Source organism: Chelonia mydas, chromosome 11, assembly GCF_015237465.2.
Source record: "Chelonia mydas isolate rCheMyd1 chromosome 11, rCheMyd1.pri.v2, whole genome shotgun sequence".
NCBI lineage: Eukaryota > Metazoa > Chordata > Testudines > Cheloniidae > Chelonia > Chelonia mydas.
In genome coordinates, this window is record NC_051251.2 from 50,933,118 (window position 1) to 50,953,572 (window position 20,455).

Below are 20,455 nucleotides of genomic sequence, written 5' to 3' on the forward strand. Positions count from 1 at the left end.
GTAGGGTGATCTTAATGATTATGTGCACTTGGGGTGATTAATGGAATTTATGTTGGGACTTTTACTGTATTATGAACTATGTTGAACTATGTTAATAAAATCCATGTCGACGGACTAGAAGACAAGCTTGTATGGAGTTAGTGGAGCCTCTGAAAAGGGAAACTGAAACAGGCACCAGCACCCTCAACCATGCCCTGACTCTCTGGCAGTCCCCCCTGTCCTGTACCACAACAGCCACTCCAGCCCTTTCAACTAGAGTGAAAACCTGCTCTCCCCAGCAGAACCCCCACAGACTCTCTCCTGGGAGTATCCTTGCCAGGGGAGCATCCTTTTTCCCTGGCCCTCACACAGCTCCTCTCAATCGAGCTCCCCAGCCCTGGAGATGTCAGTGAACAAGCTCACCCACTGATCCCCTGCTTTCAGCCCTCTACAGCCTTTGTTCCAACTCTCTGGCTTAGAGTCAGCAGGCAACTCCCTCTGCTGCTCCTTCTGCTTCAGCCTTCTCCAGCGTAGGTTCTCTGGCTTGGGGAAGTCAGCCAACAAACTCCTCTTGCTGCTCTCTGCCTTCAGCCTTCTCCCAGGAACCACCTTTTGCTTCCTTCTAGGAGTCCACCACTCCTCTGGTCTCTGGCAGCTCTCACCTGCCCTTCCTGACTGAACCAGTCTGCTCTGACTCACCGGGACACCTCCCCATCAGGGGTCTTTCTTACTGGATCTCTCTCTCTTTCTCTCACTGGGTCCCTTCCAACACACTGGGCTTCTTCCTGTCCTTTTATAGCCCTCAGTTCCTGTCCCCCCACCCCACCCCAGGACCACAAGTCCTGGCACAGGACAGCAGGCCCTGCTTCATTCACAGCGGTCAGTCACACTGTGACAACACCTTATGTCATGCTTATACCTTAGTTAATACAATATATCTTTCACCTTACAGGCACACCATACCTTTAGCTAAGATCAATAGACCTATCAGAATGTGATTTTTCACGTCTCTAGGCATTTTAAAGATGAAGCAACCAAGCTTGGAAGAGTTTAGTGGCCTGAGCCAAAATCTGCTATCTGTACTCACATTCAGTAGTAGCAGGTTCTCCAAGTAGTCTCAGTGAAATAAATGAGACTTCTCATACAGTAAGGTGCAAAGACAATTAAAGGTGGCAGAATCTAGCCCTCTACATCAAACTGTATTTGGAGGTTGAGTTGCAACATTGTGTAATGATATTTCTGTCATAAATTCATCATATTGTGATTCCTGCCCTAGAAGGTGGGTAGGCAGGAGAATGCTTTTCACATTAGAAAAGGTTTTTTCTTTCAACACCCAATGCAAAGCCCACTGAAGACAATGGCTTTGAATAAGCCCTCAGTGCTCTAATAATGGGCCTAGAGAACCCAGGGTATGGTAGGTCTGAGGGTACCTCTACACTGTACACTAAGCCCAGGCTCTGACTCAGGTTTGAGTCCAAGCCCAGCTTCCATCCACACACAAATCAGTCTGATTCAGATCAGCAAGCACTCAGGACCCAGGGTCCTAGGACCCTGCTGGGGGATGGGTCAGAGCCCCAGCCCACTGTGACTCAGGTCTACACCCTGGAATTTTGCAGCGTGGACACAGGTCAAGCCACAGACGCGAGTCAGAAGGCCTGCGTAGTGCAGTATAGATGCATTAACATAGCTGTAAGCCCCATGTGGATACTCATGCAGGGGCTTGGAAACTCCAAGTCCAAAATCCCAGGTCCCACAGACCAAGGTTTACAATGCAGTGCAGCCATACCTGAAGAGACCAGTATCTTTCCCAGTGCAGCCAGCATTCTCCGGCTATCTGCGCTCCAGGGATGGGCTCATGACACACATGTTTTTCTGGGAGGCACTATAGCTGATGATGATGAACATTTCAAATATCTCATTGCAATTTCATTGCAGGTACGCCAAGCTGTAGACAGAACCAAATCTGAACCTCAGCTTTCCCTGTGTAGGCATTTCTACTATTTGCCAACTAGTTCGTCTCCAGTATTCAGTACATGTCTGTTCTTTAGTACTCTGCAAACCTTCATTCACTTTTGATTCTTGGGAGTTCATATCCCTTGAATTTTTCTTTGAGTTTCAGATTTGAACAAACTACAAGACTCTAAGAGAAACGCCGCCACAGTTACTCAGTACTGGGTCCTGCTTAATTCAAAATCACATGAACTTGAACTGAGTTTTCGATTTCTAACAAAACTCACATCCAGGATAGCGTTGCCTTGTTTGGGGTTTCATTATGAAAAATGTGCACAATTCTAATATTCAAAAATAATGTATATTTAACATTCTACTTATATGCTATAGTGGTTGGAAATAATCTCTGCATATACTTACATTCTATTATTTCAACATGGTTAGTAGAAACATCACAGCACAATCAGAACTACCTAGCCCACTGTAACTAAATTAACTCACTGCTACGCCATTTTTCCTAACCAGATATTTTTCCACAAGAATAACTTCCTGAATGTTCAATGTTATATTGAAAAAAATAAAAAACCACAACAAGAAAAAACACACTAAGTATTCATTCAGTAAGGTAGTTAAGCACATGTGTAACTTTAAGCATATGTATTCCCACTGAAGTCAGTGGAGGTATTCATGTGCTTAAAATTTAGCTCTTAAGTACTTTGCTGAACTGGGGCCGAAATCATCAAGCATTTACTTTCTCAGTGCATCGCATTCAAGCATGTATCGCACAAAGTATGTACATCTCAGACAGTGTCTGTAAAACAGACAAAATTCCATGCTGCAGCTGTTTCCTAGGAAACCAACATGTAGCCTCAAAGAAACAGACTGAACACAGTGGAACAAACCCACAAAGAAATAACTGCTGCTTATCCCCACTTCTTAACTATTTCAAAGTTTTAAAAACAGTAGAAACATACTAATGAAAAATTCCATGGTATGAACAATTTACAATCAGCGGCCATGGGATACCATGTGATCCTTTCTCACTTGCTTACCCACAGGGTTTAAAATCCTCCATGAAAATGTTTTACATTACAGACAGTTTTCGATGGGGGCAAATATGAGAAGTCTGAGGAGATTTAGAGTCAGACATTACTAGAAGAAAAAAAATCTACAGGATTTGATGCAATGTGGTATGCAAATGAAGGAGCAAAAGTTCTAGACTTTCAAACCAGCACTGCATTCTGAATTCAAGCCCAACAAATAGAGATCCTTATGGATTTCAAAGGAAACTTTTCAATTATCAAAGAGGTGGCTCTTTGATCTAGGTATGTTTCTCCCACAGGAGCTAGGCCCCAGGTTCAAATTTTAGTTGAGCTGTCCAAGCTAGCAAGATTTCTTGAACTGTAAGAAACAATCATGCATTGCCAGCAAAATCAATTGGATAATTTAATAGGACTTTTCTTCAAGTTCTACAATTCAATATGACCCTAATTTTTACTGTATATGCATATTTTAGGCATTCATGAGCTCTTTGTTTCCCCCACCTCACTTATGAACTAGAGATAATAAAAGTACACCTGAGATCTATTATCTATTGCACGTATATAACTTCAGTGGTTTATGCATGTATTTAGTTCTGATTCTTAACTAGATTATATTGTTCTCTGTCACACTGATTCCATTTTAAAACTTCTCTTTTGATAAGGAAATTTTACGCAAGTTTGATTTCAAGATGGTAAGGGACCTCAGTGCAGCAGACAGTTAATGTGGTGAGCCTGAAGCTCCAAATTATACATTACGTGGGATTTTACCCTCATTTACTAATTCTAAAGAATGTTTTTTGTTTATTTGGCAAATTACAGAAAATGTCATGTATTTTATTTTTTAGATTTGTAATTTACTATCCATTATGGAATAACAGCTATTTATAGCTGGATTATTTGTGTACTATCACTGATGGCTTGGTCTGGATCTTTAAAAACAATGAAAAAAACAGCTGGTTGGGTTTTTCCATTATTCCAAAGTGAAAAAACAAGCCAGCAAGCACACAAAATTCCAGGGACCTCATATTTCAACTCAGTCAATAGAGCTTACTGCTGTGATCTTCCTCCTGACTCCTAACTGCAGATCGGCTGGGCAGGTACTTAGTCAAGTACATTAAGCATAAAATCTGGTTCATTTTTTATCTTTGAAAAAGCCATTAATAAATAAGAAATTACTAAAGCTCACATCTGATTTCTCCCCTTACTCCCTTTTTTTCCACTTTATGCTTCTGCTCTAATTCTCACCCTTAGCACCTGAAAATCTACTTCCACTTTTCATACTGTACATTTTAGAATACAATGATGAACACAAGAATTCTGCAAATTACAAACAAACAAACTGAGGACCCTGTCCAGCATGGAAGTTAATCTTGCATTTAAATGCTCCTCTGGATCACTGCTTAATGCCTCAGTCTACCTTCTCACAGAAGTCAACTGGAGTCTGTTTCACTGGGATTTGGACTGGGTCTTAAATGGCCAAGTAGATCTTTCTGCTGGCTATAAGAATTGGGTTCAGATAATCAAACAGATCATTACATTTGAGAGTAAGACATAAGGTGATGTATGCTGCAATATTCTTGGCAGTCAACAGATAGCACTATTACAAACAATCTCAGGTTCTGTTTGAGTGTATAGACAGTTAGATGTTGGAAAGTGTTCTGATGTAGCTCCTCTTGAAAGTGGCACCTATCTTCAGTAAAAGTTGGTTTACTATGGTAACCTCAGACTGAATTAATTCTGAGGTTCAGCTGCTGCCTGCAGGATATACCCACCCAACAAACAAAAGTATTACATTATTATTGTTACTTCTTAATATGTACACTACCATATCATCCAAAGACTTCAATCAGAATCATGGATACACTGTGTTAGGCATTATACAAACTCACACAAAGATACTATCCCTTACCCCAAGGGCATAAAACCAAACAGTATCAAAACATCACATAGCATACCTACAATATGTAAGATTAGCTCAATTATTTTAAACCGCCATGCCCACCTTTTCAGCTGAAAGCAGGAAAAAGTTGTAACAAGATCATCACGGTAGTGATGTGAATGTTTGTACAGTGTGATGCTGTAAGTTATGAAATACAGTTTTAACATTCAGTGTTATCAAAGTACCCATACTAATTTGTTGGCTCTTCTTTCTCCCACATGTCTCCATTTTCCATGTTCTGCATGCTTTGCCTGTCCCGATGCTTGATGTCTCTTACATCAGTGCTTCACTTCCTTTCTTCCTTTTTTTGCCAAAACATGTTTCAGTATTCTGTGACTTTTGCCAAAACAAGCATTTAAACATCTGGAAATCATCCTCCATCATTTTCACCAGTCAGATGCATTTGTCTTAAAAAGTAGTTCCCAGGCAGACTCCATTAAGACACTTTATTACCTTTAAAGCAAATCTTTCCAAATATTCCCTGGCTATAGAATATTATAATCCATGGAGAATTCAGGGGCTTTTTCCTTCAAATTAAAACCAAACTTCACTGCACTGGTCTAAGTTGTAACATCCTGAAGAAATACCTCTGATTTCCTCTGAAGAATTTAGTGTTGATGACCTGGAAGCCCAAACCAAAGGGCACTGATGATGTTAGGAAATTATAAACTGAAGGTATTTAAAACAAATTTGGGAGGTGACATTCTTTTACATCTTTTAATATTGCATGTTACATCTTTTTAATATGCGCAACATGAAGTTAAAAGCACAACACTATCACTTTATTTCTATTTCTTTAAAACAAAACATTTTAGCAAGTAAAATATTTGTATGGGACTTCAGTGGCAAAAATGTGAGACTATTCTGTACTTAATGTCATAATAAAATACATCGTAGTACTATGATTTTAATACTAAGAATAGAAAAGCCTCAGCCATAATGTCTCCAAAAGTGGCTTTCATTGTACAGCAATCCCCCACTCTCCAACTAACGCAGGTAGTGGTTTAAAGAGGATTTAATCCAATATATTGTAGCCAATAAATCAGAAACCATATGTCTCATGAGATGTGAGGCATATGCATTATGCTTTAATTTCATTACGTGAGAGACCCAGCAGAAATGTTATTTTAAGGCTTCACATTCCTAAAGGAACATTGTCAAGGCTAGTAGGCCCCACATAAGACTTAATATATCAGTTTGGTTTGGCTGTTCCTCCATTCGACATGCCTGCTCCGTGGCTCTGAGTGCTGTAGGAAAAGACTGAACTTTACACAACTACTACCCTGGGGGTGCCTTGGCTTGTTTATAAGAGGGTCACCTATTTTAGAAGCATCAACTTATATTTCAGCCTTTCCTTTAGGACGCTGATACATTTTTCAGTGTGGGAAAGACAATTTAAAGGTTGGAATTTTTATTAATTATTATTTCAGGGGGTTGGTTTAGAAATCAATAGGACAAGAAAAACCAATACTCAATGCATGTGGCTTTTTTTAAACAATGGAAAATACAAACCATTGTGGGTGCTATGTGCCACAGAGGAGTCATGTTTGGGCATACCCTCTCAATCACACAGACCTTTGGGAAACATGGACCACATCTCACTCCCCATGCATCAATAAGAAGTTCTTGCCTATTATGCTCCGATGCACCCAGAACAGCTATCCCAAAACCCAAGGAAATCTAAGCGAGAAACGCAGGTAGGTGGTCAATCAAAACACGTAATAACCATGAACCAGTTTAGTCAGCAACAGTTGGAACAAAACATAACAGCCCAAATGGTAGGTATGTAGCAGCAGGCCCTGAGTAACTGCACACACCCAATACTATGTAGATGCATACAAAGGAATGGGAATTGGAACATTGAGTTCAGGGAGCAGGAACCAGGAAACAAACAGGAAAAGGTATAGGTAGCAAAAACAGGAAGGCTACACATACACACCAAGTCATCACATTACCTTTCTATGCTTAGTCATGGCTCCTTTTCCCAGATGGAGGCACAGAACTGCACTGGTACTCAGTCTGGCGAATGTGTGCATGTGTAGGATAGGATGGATAGGAAGATAATGCTGCAAAATTCATGGTTGGCTAGGATAGTATACACCAATTTCTCTCCAGTTCCAGCAAGCCACGTCCCCAAAATTTCCACATACTATGAGGGCAGGAGGGCTTCTGCTGACTCAAGAACAGACGAAAGACTGAGTTCCTCTACCCTATTATTTTCTGTCCAATTTGAGCATGTTAACCATGTTTGTCTCTACTCTGTGCCATGTAGCAGAAAGCAGGATAGGAGCCATAGTTTTACTCTCTTTTGATTCCGTATGGCAATGCAAACTCAGATCTAATTTTCTGTCCATTAGCATGCTCAAGCATCTTTCAGCATTTCTTTCACGTGCTGACACGTGTTTCGGGTTATTTTTCCCCAGCTGGATTATAACAGCTTGCATTTTTCTAAATTGGTTCTGCTCATATTTCATATATTATTTCTGCTCATATTTCAATCATTTACAACAACTACCTCTTTAGTATCTGTGAATTGCATTAACATGCTGTTTCTCTCTTCTTCTAGGTCAGTGTTTCCCAAACTTGGGACACCGCTTGTTCAGGAAAAGCCCCTGGCGGGCTGGGCCGGTTTGTTTACCTGCCGCGTCCGCAGGTTCGGCCAATCGCGGCTCCCACTGGCCGCGGTTCGCTGTGCCCAGCCAATGGGGGCTGCAGGAAGAGGCGCGGGCCGAGGGTCGTGGCAGGTAAACATACCGGCCCGGCCCACCAGGGGCTTTCCCTGAACAAGCGGCGTCCCAAGTTTGGGAAACACTGCTCTAGGGGTATGTCCACACTGCAGTAAAACACCTGCAGCTGGCCTGTGTCAGCTGACTCGGCCTCATGGGACTCTGGCTGCAGGGCCAAAAAATTGCAGGGTAGACGTTCAGGCTCAGGCTGGAGCCCAGACTCTGGGACCCTCCTCCATCATGTACCCTCAGTTTCTTGGAGAGATCTACAGTCATTTCCAAAAACTTGAGTCTTAGATCTCCCAGGTGAACACATGGTGAAAGTTTATAAAAATATAATAAAATTATCCTTGTATGTATAAATTAAGCCTAAAGCTTGAAAGCCTAAAGGCTGGGCCTGGAAAAGCTTCAGCTTGTACAGAACACAAAAGCCACTTTTCTAAGCAACATTTGCCACTATGAACGTGTCTCCTCAGTGCACTGTGCCTCTGCACTGGCTCCCTATTGATCACAGTACTCAATAAAAGGTTTCCATTTTAGTATTCAAAGATCAGCATGAGATTGGCCCTAGGTATCCAAGAGATCACCTCTCCTTCCACAAGCATGGCCTCTTACAAGTACATTTCACTGGACCTGAGTCAATCAGTAGGTAGAGGGTTGCGGGGAAAAGGGCTTCAGGAACATTCACATCCTTTGATAGGCTACTAATGAGGCTGCCCGGTCAGTGTTGGACTTTTCCTGGATATGTACCTTTCCATTCAGAAGCCTAATCTTTTAGAATTCAGTGTAAATTTCTTTCCTTAAAACAGCAAAGAACATTTAAGACAGGATGTACTGTACCTGACGCTCCTTAATTATATACCATAGCCTCCAGGAGTTAGTAATCTTTCAGTTCCTTCTTTCAACAACACTTACTATGCCCCAGGATACTGTTAACCAGGCATCTAACATATGAACTATAACATTTGACAATCTAAACATTCAAAGTAAGCAAAGGAAAGAACATCTTGAGATAGCCATCTAAAAGAGACCGAAATAATTGTCACAGGGTAGCAATCACAGCAGCAACTAATCTCTATTTCAGCTTTCATTATATTTAAAGATTTGACAGAATGAAGTAGAGAAATTATTTGTGAAAAACTGAACTGGAGATAAATTGTCTTAACTCAGATTGCCAACAGATTTATGTCTATATTTCTACACTTTAGTTCATTTCCTGACCTACTTGGATATTTAATGCCTGGAGGCATTAAAACTCAGGGTGGAAAGAGAACTGACAAATCAATCAAGCATTCTCTTCCAGAATCTCTTGGAAAGATATTTAATCTGATTAACCATGGGCAGTCAGTTTGTGTCTACTCAAAATATCTTCTGAAATTCACTGTGATACCACATGTACCCAGGAAACGGGAAAAGAAATCCCACTAAAAGGAAGGATCACTTGATGATTACCTGTTCTGTTCATTCCCTCTGAAGCACCTGGCATTGGCCACTGTCAGAAGACAGGATAATAGGCTCAATGGACTTTTGGTCTGTCCCAGTATGGCCATTCTTATGTTCTTAAGGAAAATTTCCTGCTGACTTATCTTATGTTTCACTTTTTCCCAGATGTAAATATTTCGATCTTGGGTCTATTTTACCTGAACTAGACTCCTGGAAGAAATATTCGAATATTCTGAATTATATACAGGAATATGGATTATAACCAACAGTACTATAGGAATAGTCCTTGTTGAATTGAAAGCCAAACACCATGAGATTATCCAGAGAACACAGGCACAGCATGAAAACTAATTCTCACACTCACCTATGTTACTGTAATTCTAAAGAGTAGAAATCAAATACTGTGAGGTTATTTTCATTCCATTAAAGGAGTCAGAAAGTGTTGTTGAAATCTCTCTATATAAGATAGAGATAAACTCTGTTAGATGAATTTTTTACCTAAAATATTTTGCAGGTAGCTACAGAAAAATATACAGCTGCTGAAGTAACTACAGTAAGGCTCCAATTATTATCCAACAGGTCTCCTAGCAGTCTGGTCAACATTTCTCCTCTCCAGAGACCAAGCCCAGTATTTGCATCCCCCAACCTTCACCAGCCAATATAGAACCTTATAGTAATGACTGTTAATCTTAATACAATACTGTGCATGAATATGGGTCTCCCGCATAAGAGATCAACATACTGTTGCCATACCACTGGCCCTCTGATAATCAGTCTTAAACTTCATGCTTATATAACACATGACCTCTCAGCAGCATGAGCTGATGGGATGATGGAATGCTGAAGTTGTCTCTCATGATAAGAACACCAGCACAGCAGGCAATGGCAACTTTGTGTTTTAGTTAGAAAAGATCACGATAAGTAACAGCTTCGATATTTGATCTTAATTCCCATAAGTGCCAATGGTTTATCAGCATCCAAACCTTCCTGTATTTTATTATTTTCATAACTGCAAATAAGCCTATGAAACAAAAATTCCACATGCATAAATCCAAGGAAAGGAAGGCTCTCCACACAACTGAAAGCATATGTTAAAGATTTCAGTGAGGCGGAGGGGGTTGTGTGGACATGGGTGAATCTTACTCAAAATGAAACATAATACATTATATCCTGTTTTTAAGAAGCAAGTGGGCATTATTGACCTCAACATGTGCACTCTATCAAATCTGTACACTGCAAGTACAGTTCCATGTTAAATTATAATGGATGGGTAAATGACCCATACAAAATCATTTTTAGCGCAACACAGATATTGGTTTCTACCATGACAAATCATTTTGTACAGGAGCAAACAAATAAAGAATGCAGATCCCTAGCAGAGCTATTCTGGAAGTAAAGAGCCACATTAGCATTTCCTGAATTTCTTCTTGACCTAAAGCTTACAGGCTTGTGAGTGCCACTGCTGAAACATATTGACCCAGGGCTAGCAAGTAAAGCACATACTTATAATTACGTATTTTTCCCCATAGGCTTTTGAGATGTTATCTATAATGTGCTCCTAACATTCCTTGCATTCCTGGTAAGTACAGTGACTGGAGCAATTCAGTTTAGAACAGAGTACTGGGAAAGGACTAAATTGAAAAGAGCAGGCATTTCTTCTCTTCAGAAACAGAACAAGGAAGGTGTTCTAAAATATGAGTACTTTGAATATAATGGTTAAGCTTAGCTGTAATTAGAGGACCAGTAATACACTTATTAAAGGATCTATTCTCCTTTCCACATGCCTGTGTAATTCCCAATGACATTAATAAGAGTTATGTTGGAAAGAAGAATAGTCTGAATCAATCCATATAAAACAATCCATATAATTAGTTTATTTGTTGAACAATCCATATAGAACAGAGTTCATTTTTACTGGTTCACACTGTTAAATTAATGTTACCTTTTATTAACTTAAAGCAGAAGGAAAATACAGTCAAAGAATAATGCACAATAACAGAGTCAAAACAAAAATTGTCCATCAAAACAGTCAAACAATAGATCACAATATGGAACACTCTCAGGGCCCGAAGATCTGATAAAGGACAAAGAAAATAAGTGTACTTTCACCTATTAGAGAATTGAATATATAAATTATGCTCATCCTGACTACAGCTTATGCTGATGTTAAATTGAGTGAAGTGACTCCTGAGTAGAGATAGAGATGAAACCATTCCTTCGTATCTGGACTTTTCAAAGATTCTGAAGTTCTTTTCCAGATTTTAGAACTGAGTTTTTGATTTGGGACCTTCGCTGATGCTGAATTTTTAAATATTCGATGTGGATCCGATCAAACTCCCATCCTAGGCATTGAGCAATCATTCCACTGATTTCACCGGGAATGGCATCAGACCCTAAATGGACTTCAGGTAAGTCCAGACACATCAATGTGATGTCCCTCAGTCTACAGTAAGAGGATTTATCATGGCATTATTATTCCTAAAGATCCATTAACAAATTACTGTGAAACCTAGTGTGGGGATTTAGATTTCCCAGTACTAGTAATTATTTTCCATGCTATCATTTATGCTAAATTTTAAAAATTCACTTTGGACTCATTCAAATTTAAGATAGTTCAGTACATCAGAAGATAGTTTTGGATTAAAAGAATCACAGTGTGCCAAATGTTACAAACAAGTGATCTGGGTCTTTTGAGTGGTTAATTAAATTTGGAACATGTCCAATTATATTAAATAGTGTAAATTGTGCATCTTTGGCAATTATACAATTGAACTTTTTCCATACAGCATTTACACAACTTATTGGATGTGTTCTCTTCAGTGAACTCTGAAAAGGTAACAAATATTTCCTATTAGCTGAAATGCTAAAATACTGAAACATATTTTACTGCAATCTATTTCAGGTAATATTTCAGGCAACCTAAAAAGAGATACTAAATTTACTACTGTACTTAGGGACTGATCCTGCAGCCCTTTCCCTCTAGGATTAGTCCCACTGGGATTGTACGATGGTGCCTCATCCAATGTCTTCTGAAGTCAGTGGAAAGGCACCCATTAGCTTCAGTGGGTTTTGGAGCAGGTCATTAGACACTATAATAATGGATGCTAATTAAAAAAACTCATTAAAATAGATGAGCTAAATGAGATGGACAGAAAGGACAGACCCAAAATCAGAAGAATCAGGAATAAAATGTTAACAAATCATGGAATTAATTTGCCTTAGTGGATATACCATGGCAAACCAAAAGAGACTTATAGCAGGAGTAGCAGAAAGTATGTAGCAGAAAGTATGCCTTCCACAAACGGGACTGTTACTTCATGTAGATGTTGTGTCACAGACTTTACACAGTGGCACCTTCTCATTATCAATGGTTGCTCAGCAGCAGACTTAATTCTTAAGTTTCCTTTATCCTAACTAAGGATGCTCCAGTCTGCAAAATCCTTGCATAATTTCCTGAAGTACGGAAAACAAGTGATTCAAATGTTGTTATCAGGGCACTTTTTAACATCACACAACACACAATACTGTAATAATCCTACCACTATCTTGGAGGCAAGACATGACTGTATATATCTGAAATATGGTGTCACCTCAGAAGCACCTTTTATTGTTTAAAAGCGTGAACTATGTAGCTACATATCCTCCTGAGAGACATTATATGTCACATAAGTGTAAATGGAGTATGTTCTAGTCATTTTATTTCAAGTTGAGGCTGTAGTACCTGATTTCCTCAAAATCTAGAGAATGTATATTTCTGTAAATGGACAGTTCTGTTTATTCCTTTCTCGTTATATATAGAGTTAATGCATGTATCATTCCACCCTATGTTATACATACAGTTAACATCTACATACAGTTAACATCTACAGTTCTAAGCTCCAGAGCCACAAAGACAGAAACTTAGCAGAAAGCACCTAAACTCATGTACATATAAGGACTGATCACATGTCTGAAGCTGGAATTTGCTCTGTTTTTTATTCCTTGGAACACAGTTCATTGCCTTTCTCTGTATACTGCAAAAAGTTACATAAAAGAAGTGTCAGATTATAATCACTCTTACCTTTCCTCAGAGTAACTAGTTCTTCCCCGCCCCCTCCCTCCTATAATCCCACTATATCTTTTCTCTCACAAAATGCTGTGTGGTCTAGTTGTTTAAACAGAGAAAGGGGAAAACAGAGTGCCTGGGTTCTAATCCTGATCATAGGCAAATCATTTAACCTCCTATGGCTCAGTGAACCCAGATGGAAATCTGGAGGGACCACACTGAAAAACGATGCTGTTTCTAAGATGGGTTTTCTTATATTTATATATTTATTTATATTATAAATATTTTATATATTATATTATATTTATATATTTATTTATATTATAAATATTTATATATATTATAAATATATAATAAAGTCACTGCTGTTTGGCAGAAGTTTTATTTTTTCAATTTTTGTAAAGAAAAGAATGTAAGAGGGGAAAAGTAGGTTCCTGACAAGTTCACATAATGGCCCTTGCAATTTATGTTAATAAACAATATTAATGGACCTGATCCTGAAATCTTATAAGAGCAAAGGTTGCAAAATCCATCCTAACTCTGCTAATATTAAAATATATTAACATTTAAGAAAATTAACATTCAACAATAAATGGTGCATGGGAGTGTGAGAGACAGGGAGAGAGATGAGATGATGATGTGGTTTCTATGGCAATAATCTGTATTTATAAACACTGTGGTAAAAATTCCAGTACTATAAGGCAAAGCACACAATTATTTTTAAATTCCTGAGTAGCTATGATCTTTTCCAAGTATTCAGCAGATGTGCATCACTTGTGTGAACCACACTCTCTCTCTTCCAAGCGGATTTCATAACTTTGAACTAGACTGCCCTCTCTCATGGTGGGAGGAAATCTCCAAGAGGTTCCCCTTGCAGAGTTTTTTCTATATAGTTCCACAGATGAAGGAGCAGTACTGCCAGTCACACATGTTCAAAATTCATGAGTCAGGTCCCAAATATCATGAGATTTTTAAAATAAATTTCCAATCTTTCTTCAATTTCTGATTTTTCATAGTAGGGCTGGAAGGGACCTTGAGAGGTCATCAAGTCCAGCCCCATGCAGTCCCCAGGCAGGACCAAGTAAACCTGAACCATCCCTGACGGATGTTTGTCCACCCTGTTCTTAAAAACCTCCAATGGAATGGGGATTCTACAGCCTCCTTGGAAGCCTATTCCAGAGCTTAACTACCCATATAATTACAAAGATTTTCCCAATATCTAACCTAAATCTTCCTTGCTGCAGTTTACACCCATTACTTCTTGCCCTACCTTCAGCAGACATGGAGTAAAATTGATCACCATCCTCTTTATAACAGCCCTTGACATATTGAAGACTGGTATCAAGTTCAACCTCAGTCTTCTTTTCTTGAAACTAAGTATGACCAGTTATTTTACCTTTCCTGATAGGTCAGGTTTTCTAATCTTTTATCGTTTTTGTTGCTCTCCTCTGGACTCTCTCCAATTTATCCACATCTTTCTTAAAGTGTGGCACCCAAAATTGAACACTATTACTCCAGCTGAGACTTCACCAGTGTTGTGTACAGCAGGACAATTACCTCCCATATCTTATATGACACTCCTCTTAATACACCCCAGAATGATATTAGCCTTTTTTGTAATTGCTTCACATTGTTGACTCATATTCAATTTGTGATCTATATAACTCCTAGATCCTTTTCATCAATACTACTGCCTAGCCAATTGTTCTCCATTTTGTAATTGTGTATTGATTTTTCCTTCCTAAGTGCAGTACTTTGCGCTTGTCTTTACTGAATTTCATCTTGTTGATTTCAGACTGATTCTCCAATTTCCCAAAGTCCTTTTGAATTCTAATTCTGTCCTCCAAAATGCTTGCAGCCCCTCCCAGCTTGTTGCCATTCGCAAATGTAATAAGCATACTCTCCACTCCATTACCCAAGCTCTTAATGAAAATATTAAATACTAGTAGACCCAGGACTGACTCGTGTGGGACTGCATTAGATACATCTGCCCAGTTTGACAGTGAGTCATTGATAACTATTCTTTGAGTACCGTCTTTCAACCAGTTTTTCACCCATCTTATAGTAATTTTATCTAAAGTATATTTCCTTAGTTTGATTACAAGAATGTCATCTGGTACTGTGTCAGAAGCTTTACTAAAATCAAAGTATACCACATCCACTGCTTCCCCCCATCTACTACGCCAGTAACCCTGCCAAAGAAGGAAATTAGATTGGTTTGGCATAATTTGTTCTTGACAAATCCATAGCCTTTAGGGGTCATATTTTCCAACTCTCTTTTGCCACCATAAGATCCAGAAATGTCCCTTTTAAAAAAAATGGAAGCAGAGATTCTCATGTAATCAGATGATTCCAGGAGCTAAGGTTTTAAGAAAAAACACCAGATTAGCTCTGTGAGGCCAGTGAGGAGACAATGTACATATCTTCCAGCCCTACATCCACCCCACACAGTGCTATTCATTCCTGCCTCCACTCTGGCCAGACTCCATCTCTTTTTCCTTTGTGTAGATCCTAACCTTATTGAGAAACCTCCATTGAGTCCTAGGGTGGGAGTGACAGTGTCACAAAGGGAAAAGACCTTCTCTGTGGGAGGATCTTTCTTGAGAAGAGCCACAGTTTTTAAGAACTTGCTTACTCAGAAGAACAAGAAAAAACAAATGGCCCAATCCTGCTAAAGCACCCTTCAGTGGGAGTGGGACTGACTTCACAATATGTGGGATGTTACAGGTGTAAGACATTGAAATGCATATGCAGGAGGCAAGGAAATTTTCCATATTTTGGAGTAAATTTAACCAAAAGCTGGCAAGAGAAGCAAACTGAACTACTTGGAGAATATAGGAACACACAGAAATCCAGGAAATTATTGCCATAGGTAAGCACTACTATATTCAGATGGAGTTTGGAGGAGACTATAAATCTTCCTGCACTGAGGCAATTCCCAGTATCCCAACTCAGATTCAGACAAGCAAGGGTGAAGAAAGTGACGTTCTAGTTTTCATGAAACAACTCTTGTGGTGTATCACTAAGGATGGGTGTTTAAGGAAACTGGCAGAGAGCTGGTGCACAGGCAAGGAATGGCCTAGGACAGTGGTTTTTCAAACTTTTTTTCAGGCGACCCAGTTGAAGAAAATTGTTCATGCCTGTGACCCAACAGAGCTGGGAATGAGGGGTACAGGGTGTGGGATGGGGCCAGGGATGAGGGGTTTGGGGTGCAGGTTTGGGGGGGCTCAGGGCTGGGGCAGGGGATTGGGGCACGGGATTACCTTGGCCGGCTCCCTGTCAGCATTGCAATGCGGGGTGCTAAGGCAGGCTTCCTCTTGTCCTGGCACCGTGGATCATGCTGCGCCCCAGAAGCAGCCAGCAGCAGGTCTGGCTCCTAGGCAGAGGCATGCAAGTGGCTCCGCACGGCTCTCGCCCGAAGGCACCACCCCCCACCCCAGCTGCCATTGGCCGGGAATCAGCGAATGGGAGTGCAGAGCCAGTGCTCAGGGCTGAGGCAGCGTGTGGAGCCCCGGGGCCCCCCCCACCTAGGAGCCAGACCTGCTGCTGGCCGCTTCTGGGGCGCAGCGCGGTGTCAGCACAGGTAGGGACTAGCCTGCCTTAGCCAGGCAGCACCGCCGATGGGACTTTTAACGGCTCAGTCGGCAGTACTGACCAGAGCTGCCACGACCCAGTGTCTTCCATTCCGCTACCCACTACTGGGTCACGACCCACAGTTTGAAAACCACTGGCCTAAGAGCATGCAATGGTTCTTCCAACAGTTTCCCCTATGCTGAGCCCTAAGGCAGGAGGAAAAGGACCTTAACTATATGTGACAATGCCTACTCCCAATGTTCACTACAGGGCCAAGTACTGGAAGGCAATGTATGGCCCACAAACTACAATTCCAGCCACCATGTGGGCTCCATTTGGCCTTCCTGCACTCCTAAACTAGCCTGGACCAATATACAGAATTTAGGCTGAAGACTAGCATCCTTCTCTCTACCGAGGCATTTATAGCACACTTACCTACATGGTATCAAACTGCACTTCCAAATGATGCTTAAAGGAACACTCTCAAGGTGGCTAGTCCCATAATTAGGCCTACCATTATTTTACCATATGTTTGAAATTTTTGTTATTTTTAACATGCATTTAACATGACTTTGTCATACATAACTACTGCCAACCAAGTAATCTTGTCATGAGCAACCTTACCAAAACAAATCGATATGCCCTGGCATTGAGCAAGAAAGATTCTGTAGGGAAACAGATTTCATTTTAAAGTGATTTTTTAGCATCACAGAGAATTGTTAAATGATGTCTTTGTTTTTAAAAGTCCTTTAGTGAATCTACTTAGTCATCCTTTGAAATCCATTCAGGAATTTTCTACCTGCTTTACTACTTTCAATCTAGCTGTCCTTCCACACACTCGGGCACCCTAGTCTCATGCTGAGCCCCATATACATTCTGTTAGTTATATTAGCAAAAGTTGTGTGTTTTTCCTCATTCCTCCCTGTTGGTAGGAGTTTTATTTATTTATTTTATATTTTTAGTGTGGGAATGCTAAATCAATGCAGAGAGTTCTCCATTTTTTCCAAAAGCAGCAAGACTGGTAGTCATTCTAAGCTGAGATTTCCAAAACGCCTCCCCCATTCCCCCCAGATACATCTGTAATTTAGGAACTATGGCACACACCTGCTATCATTGGTTCTCTAGCAGTTCAGGGCAGTTTTGGGGGGGGAGGGAGAAGGGAAGAGGTGGAAGGGGAGGTGTACTGAATCACTGACAGTACACGACAGTATGCACTGATCTCAGAAACTTGCAGTAACTTGCATGACAACAAGGTGAGCTGAGGACAAACTAAGCTGTGAATTTTCTTTGCATTGATGGGCCTAAATCAGGCATTTAATAAGAATTTAATGTCATTTTTCATATACAATTAAACAAGTGCACCAGACTGAGATACAAACAAACTATAGGGATGAATTTCCTTCCCTACTTCAATACAAACACATTTTCTTTCCAAATAATTGAATAGTTCTTCTTTTTTACACTGAGCATGGCAGGAGGAGTTTCCTCATGTAATTAAGCTAAACACAAGCCAGTGCATTCTTAAGCAGAAAGAGCAATAACTGAAAATGATGCAAGAGACAAGTTATCTTATGATAACACATTTCATAATCTGGCCTATCAAATGCACGTTACTGTTTACTGAGAGTTCAGTATATATAAAGTGCATTTGAAAATATGTTGTTACATCAAGAGCTTAACCCACAGTTCCCTTAATAGCAATGAGCAAATAACTGGCATGCATTATGCCTGCAGAAATCTCAATTAAAATTTGCCTTTTTAAAAAAAAGTTACAGAAAGGTCATAAATGAAATTAGAAGCTCCGTGTTCGTCATTTAATAGTCTGATATTCTACATCTAGGCTTTTATAATAGGTTCTTCCTTTCTAGTTACCATTATATCTGAAAAACGTACAAGATATGTCCCACTTTATGGCAACCATATGAAATATACTCCCAAAACTACACAAAGTGCTCCCTCTATAGGGCTTCTTATACAACGTACAGAATCATAAGCATCTCATTTTCTCTCACAGGACTGCAAACATTTTCAAAATAGTTTCACTGTTTTATTCATTAGGATTTGAATTCCCATCACTTATGCAGTGCCCTGTATTGCAGATTATGGGAGAGGGTTTAATAACAAAACATAACAAAAAAACAAACAAACAGGAAACTGCATGATAGGATGCAATAAAATCATCGTCATTTATATTGAATTTTAGCCTATTAGTCATTTCTACATCTTTTTCCATTAACCTCTGCCATGATTTATTATGTGAGAAACCTAACCTAGGGCATTATACCTATTGGATGAAATATAACTAGTCTTTACACTTTTCAAAGAGACATAATACACCAATGCATCTGGATTTGGCAAAACAGAGGAAAAGGCCACTACAAAGTCTCCTGAATAACCATCACTTTCTTGCAGTTACATGATATTAAATATAAAGGAACATAAAGCCTGCCATGCCACATAAGTGAAGTACTAAGTTTGCTTCCTGACTTCAAACATCCTGGAGAAAACTATCACTGTCCAGATAAGCAAGTCAAAAGGGTGGGGAAGTACCATGCAAGAAAAGCCTGGATTCCATCAAATCCTGTCACTAGAAAGAAAGAAAGAAAGAAAGAAAGAAAGAAAGAAAGAAAGAAAGAAAGAAAGAAAATTCCCTAAAACAAAGAATTTAATAAAGCAGATGCAGTTCAGTGCAAAAAGACTCCACCCTGCAAGGCTTCTGTGTTTACTTCTCTCAACTCAGTTCAGATTGTTCAGGCTAGTTTCCAACCCCAGAGACTGCATTTAGTCTCATCCCAAGCACTTTCTTTTGTTCAAACTTTCCAGTCTCCCCAGCCCCACACGGAGTTAATGCCAGGCAACAGGGTTTATTCCTAAATGCGCCACAGAAACATTTTGCATTTAATTGTTCTCCCCCGATCTGCAAAACAATGCACCGAAGGCAAGAGACTTGGGAACCTTGCAAAGCTCCAGCTTTAAAAAACTCAGCTGTCTTCCGATCAGATTCCCAAGGTGCAAACCTCTCAGCCCCCTTCTCCGCATTTAAACCAAAAAGTCTCACAATTACAGTATCCCACAGGCTTTCTATTGCCCTTATTATCCAAACTATGCAATAAACACACTGCACACACAAAGAAAAAAGGAAACTCACCACCCTCAAATTCTTCTTGAAAGTCTTCTTGTGCTTTTGTTGTTACAAATTGCCCTAATAAAGCAGCAAGAATAAAAAAAGTTCTTGTTTGCACCCAGATTGCCATCATGTCTAAATATTAGACATGTGTATCCCCCTGGGCAGCAAAAAGTGCAAAAACGTAAGGTTATTTTAGCACCATGAAGTCAGCTGTGGGATCTTTTTCCTTTCAGCACTAGCTCCAGGACAAGATCTGCAAGCCCCTTTTTCTCAGCACCAGCTGGGTCACCGTCTGCAAACACTTTTTTGAAGTGATGCAGCTTTAAATAGGAAGAATGCTGCCTCCACTTCTTTCCCTGCCCCTTTTCAGCTTGTTCAGGCTCATAGTCACCCAGTCCCTGCCAAGCAACAGTCTGATTGATGGTGAACAACCGAATCAGAGCTAGCTTCACTTTTCCTTGAACTTTCCCTTTTACAAATACACTTTCAGGATCGTTTCCTGCTGCGGTACAGTAAAGATAATGTATCCGAGCAATTTATTAAGAGACCCAAACGTATTTGAACAAAAGGCTGCAGAGAAGAGAGTGGTCTGCTCCTTACACACATTCCTGGCTGCTGAAAGGGGCCCGG

The 20,455-nt window shown here is 40.0% G+C and overlaps 1 protein-coding gene across 1 annotated transcript in view; it reads right to left on the minus strand.

The window, feature by feature from the left end:
* COL5A2 (collagen type V alpha 2 chain) overlaps window positions 1-20,188 on the minus strand; it is a 165,101-nt gene extending 144,913 nt beyond the window's left edge. The window contains exon 1 of the mRNA XM_037912430.2: window positions 19,847-20,188. Coding sequence (XP_037768358.1) covers window positions 19,847-19,955 — 109 coding nt within the window. The 5' untranslated portion in view covers window positions 19,956-20,188. The remainder of the gene's footprint in view (window positions 1-19,846) is intronic.
* Window positions 20,189-20,455: the final 267 nt, after the last annotated feature.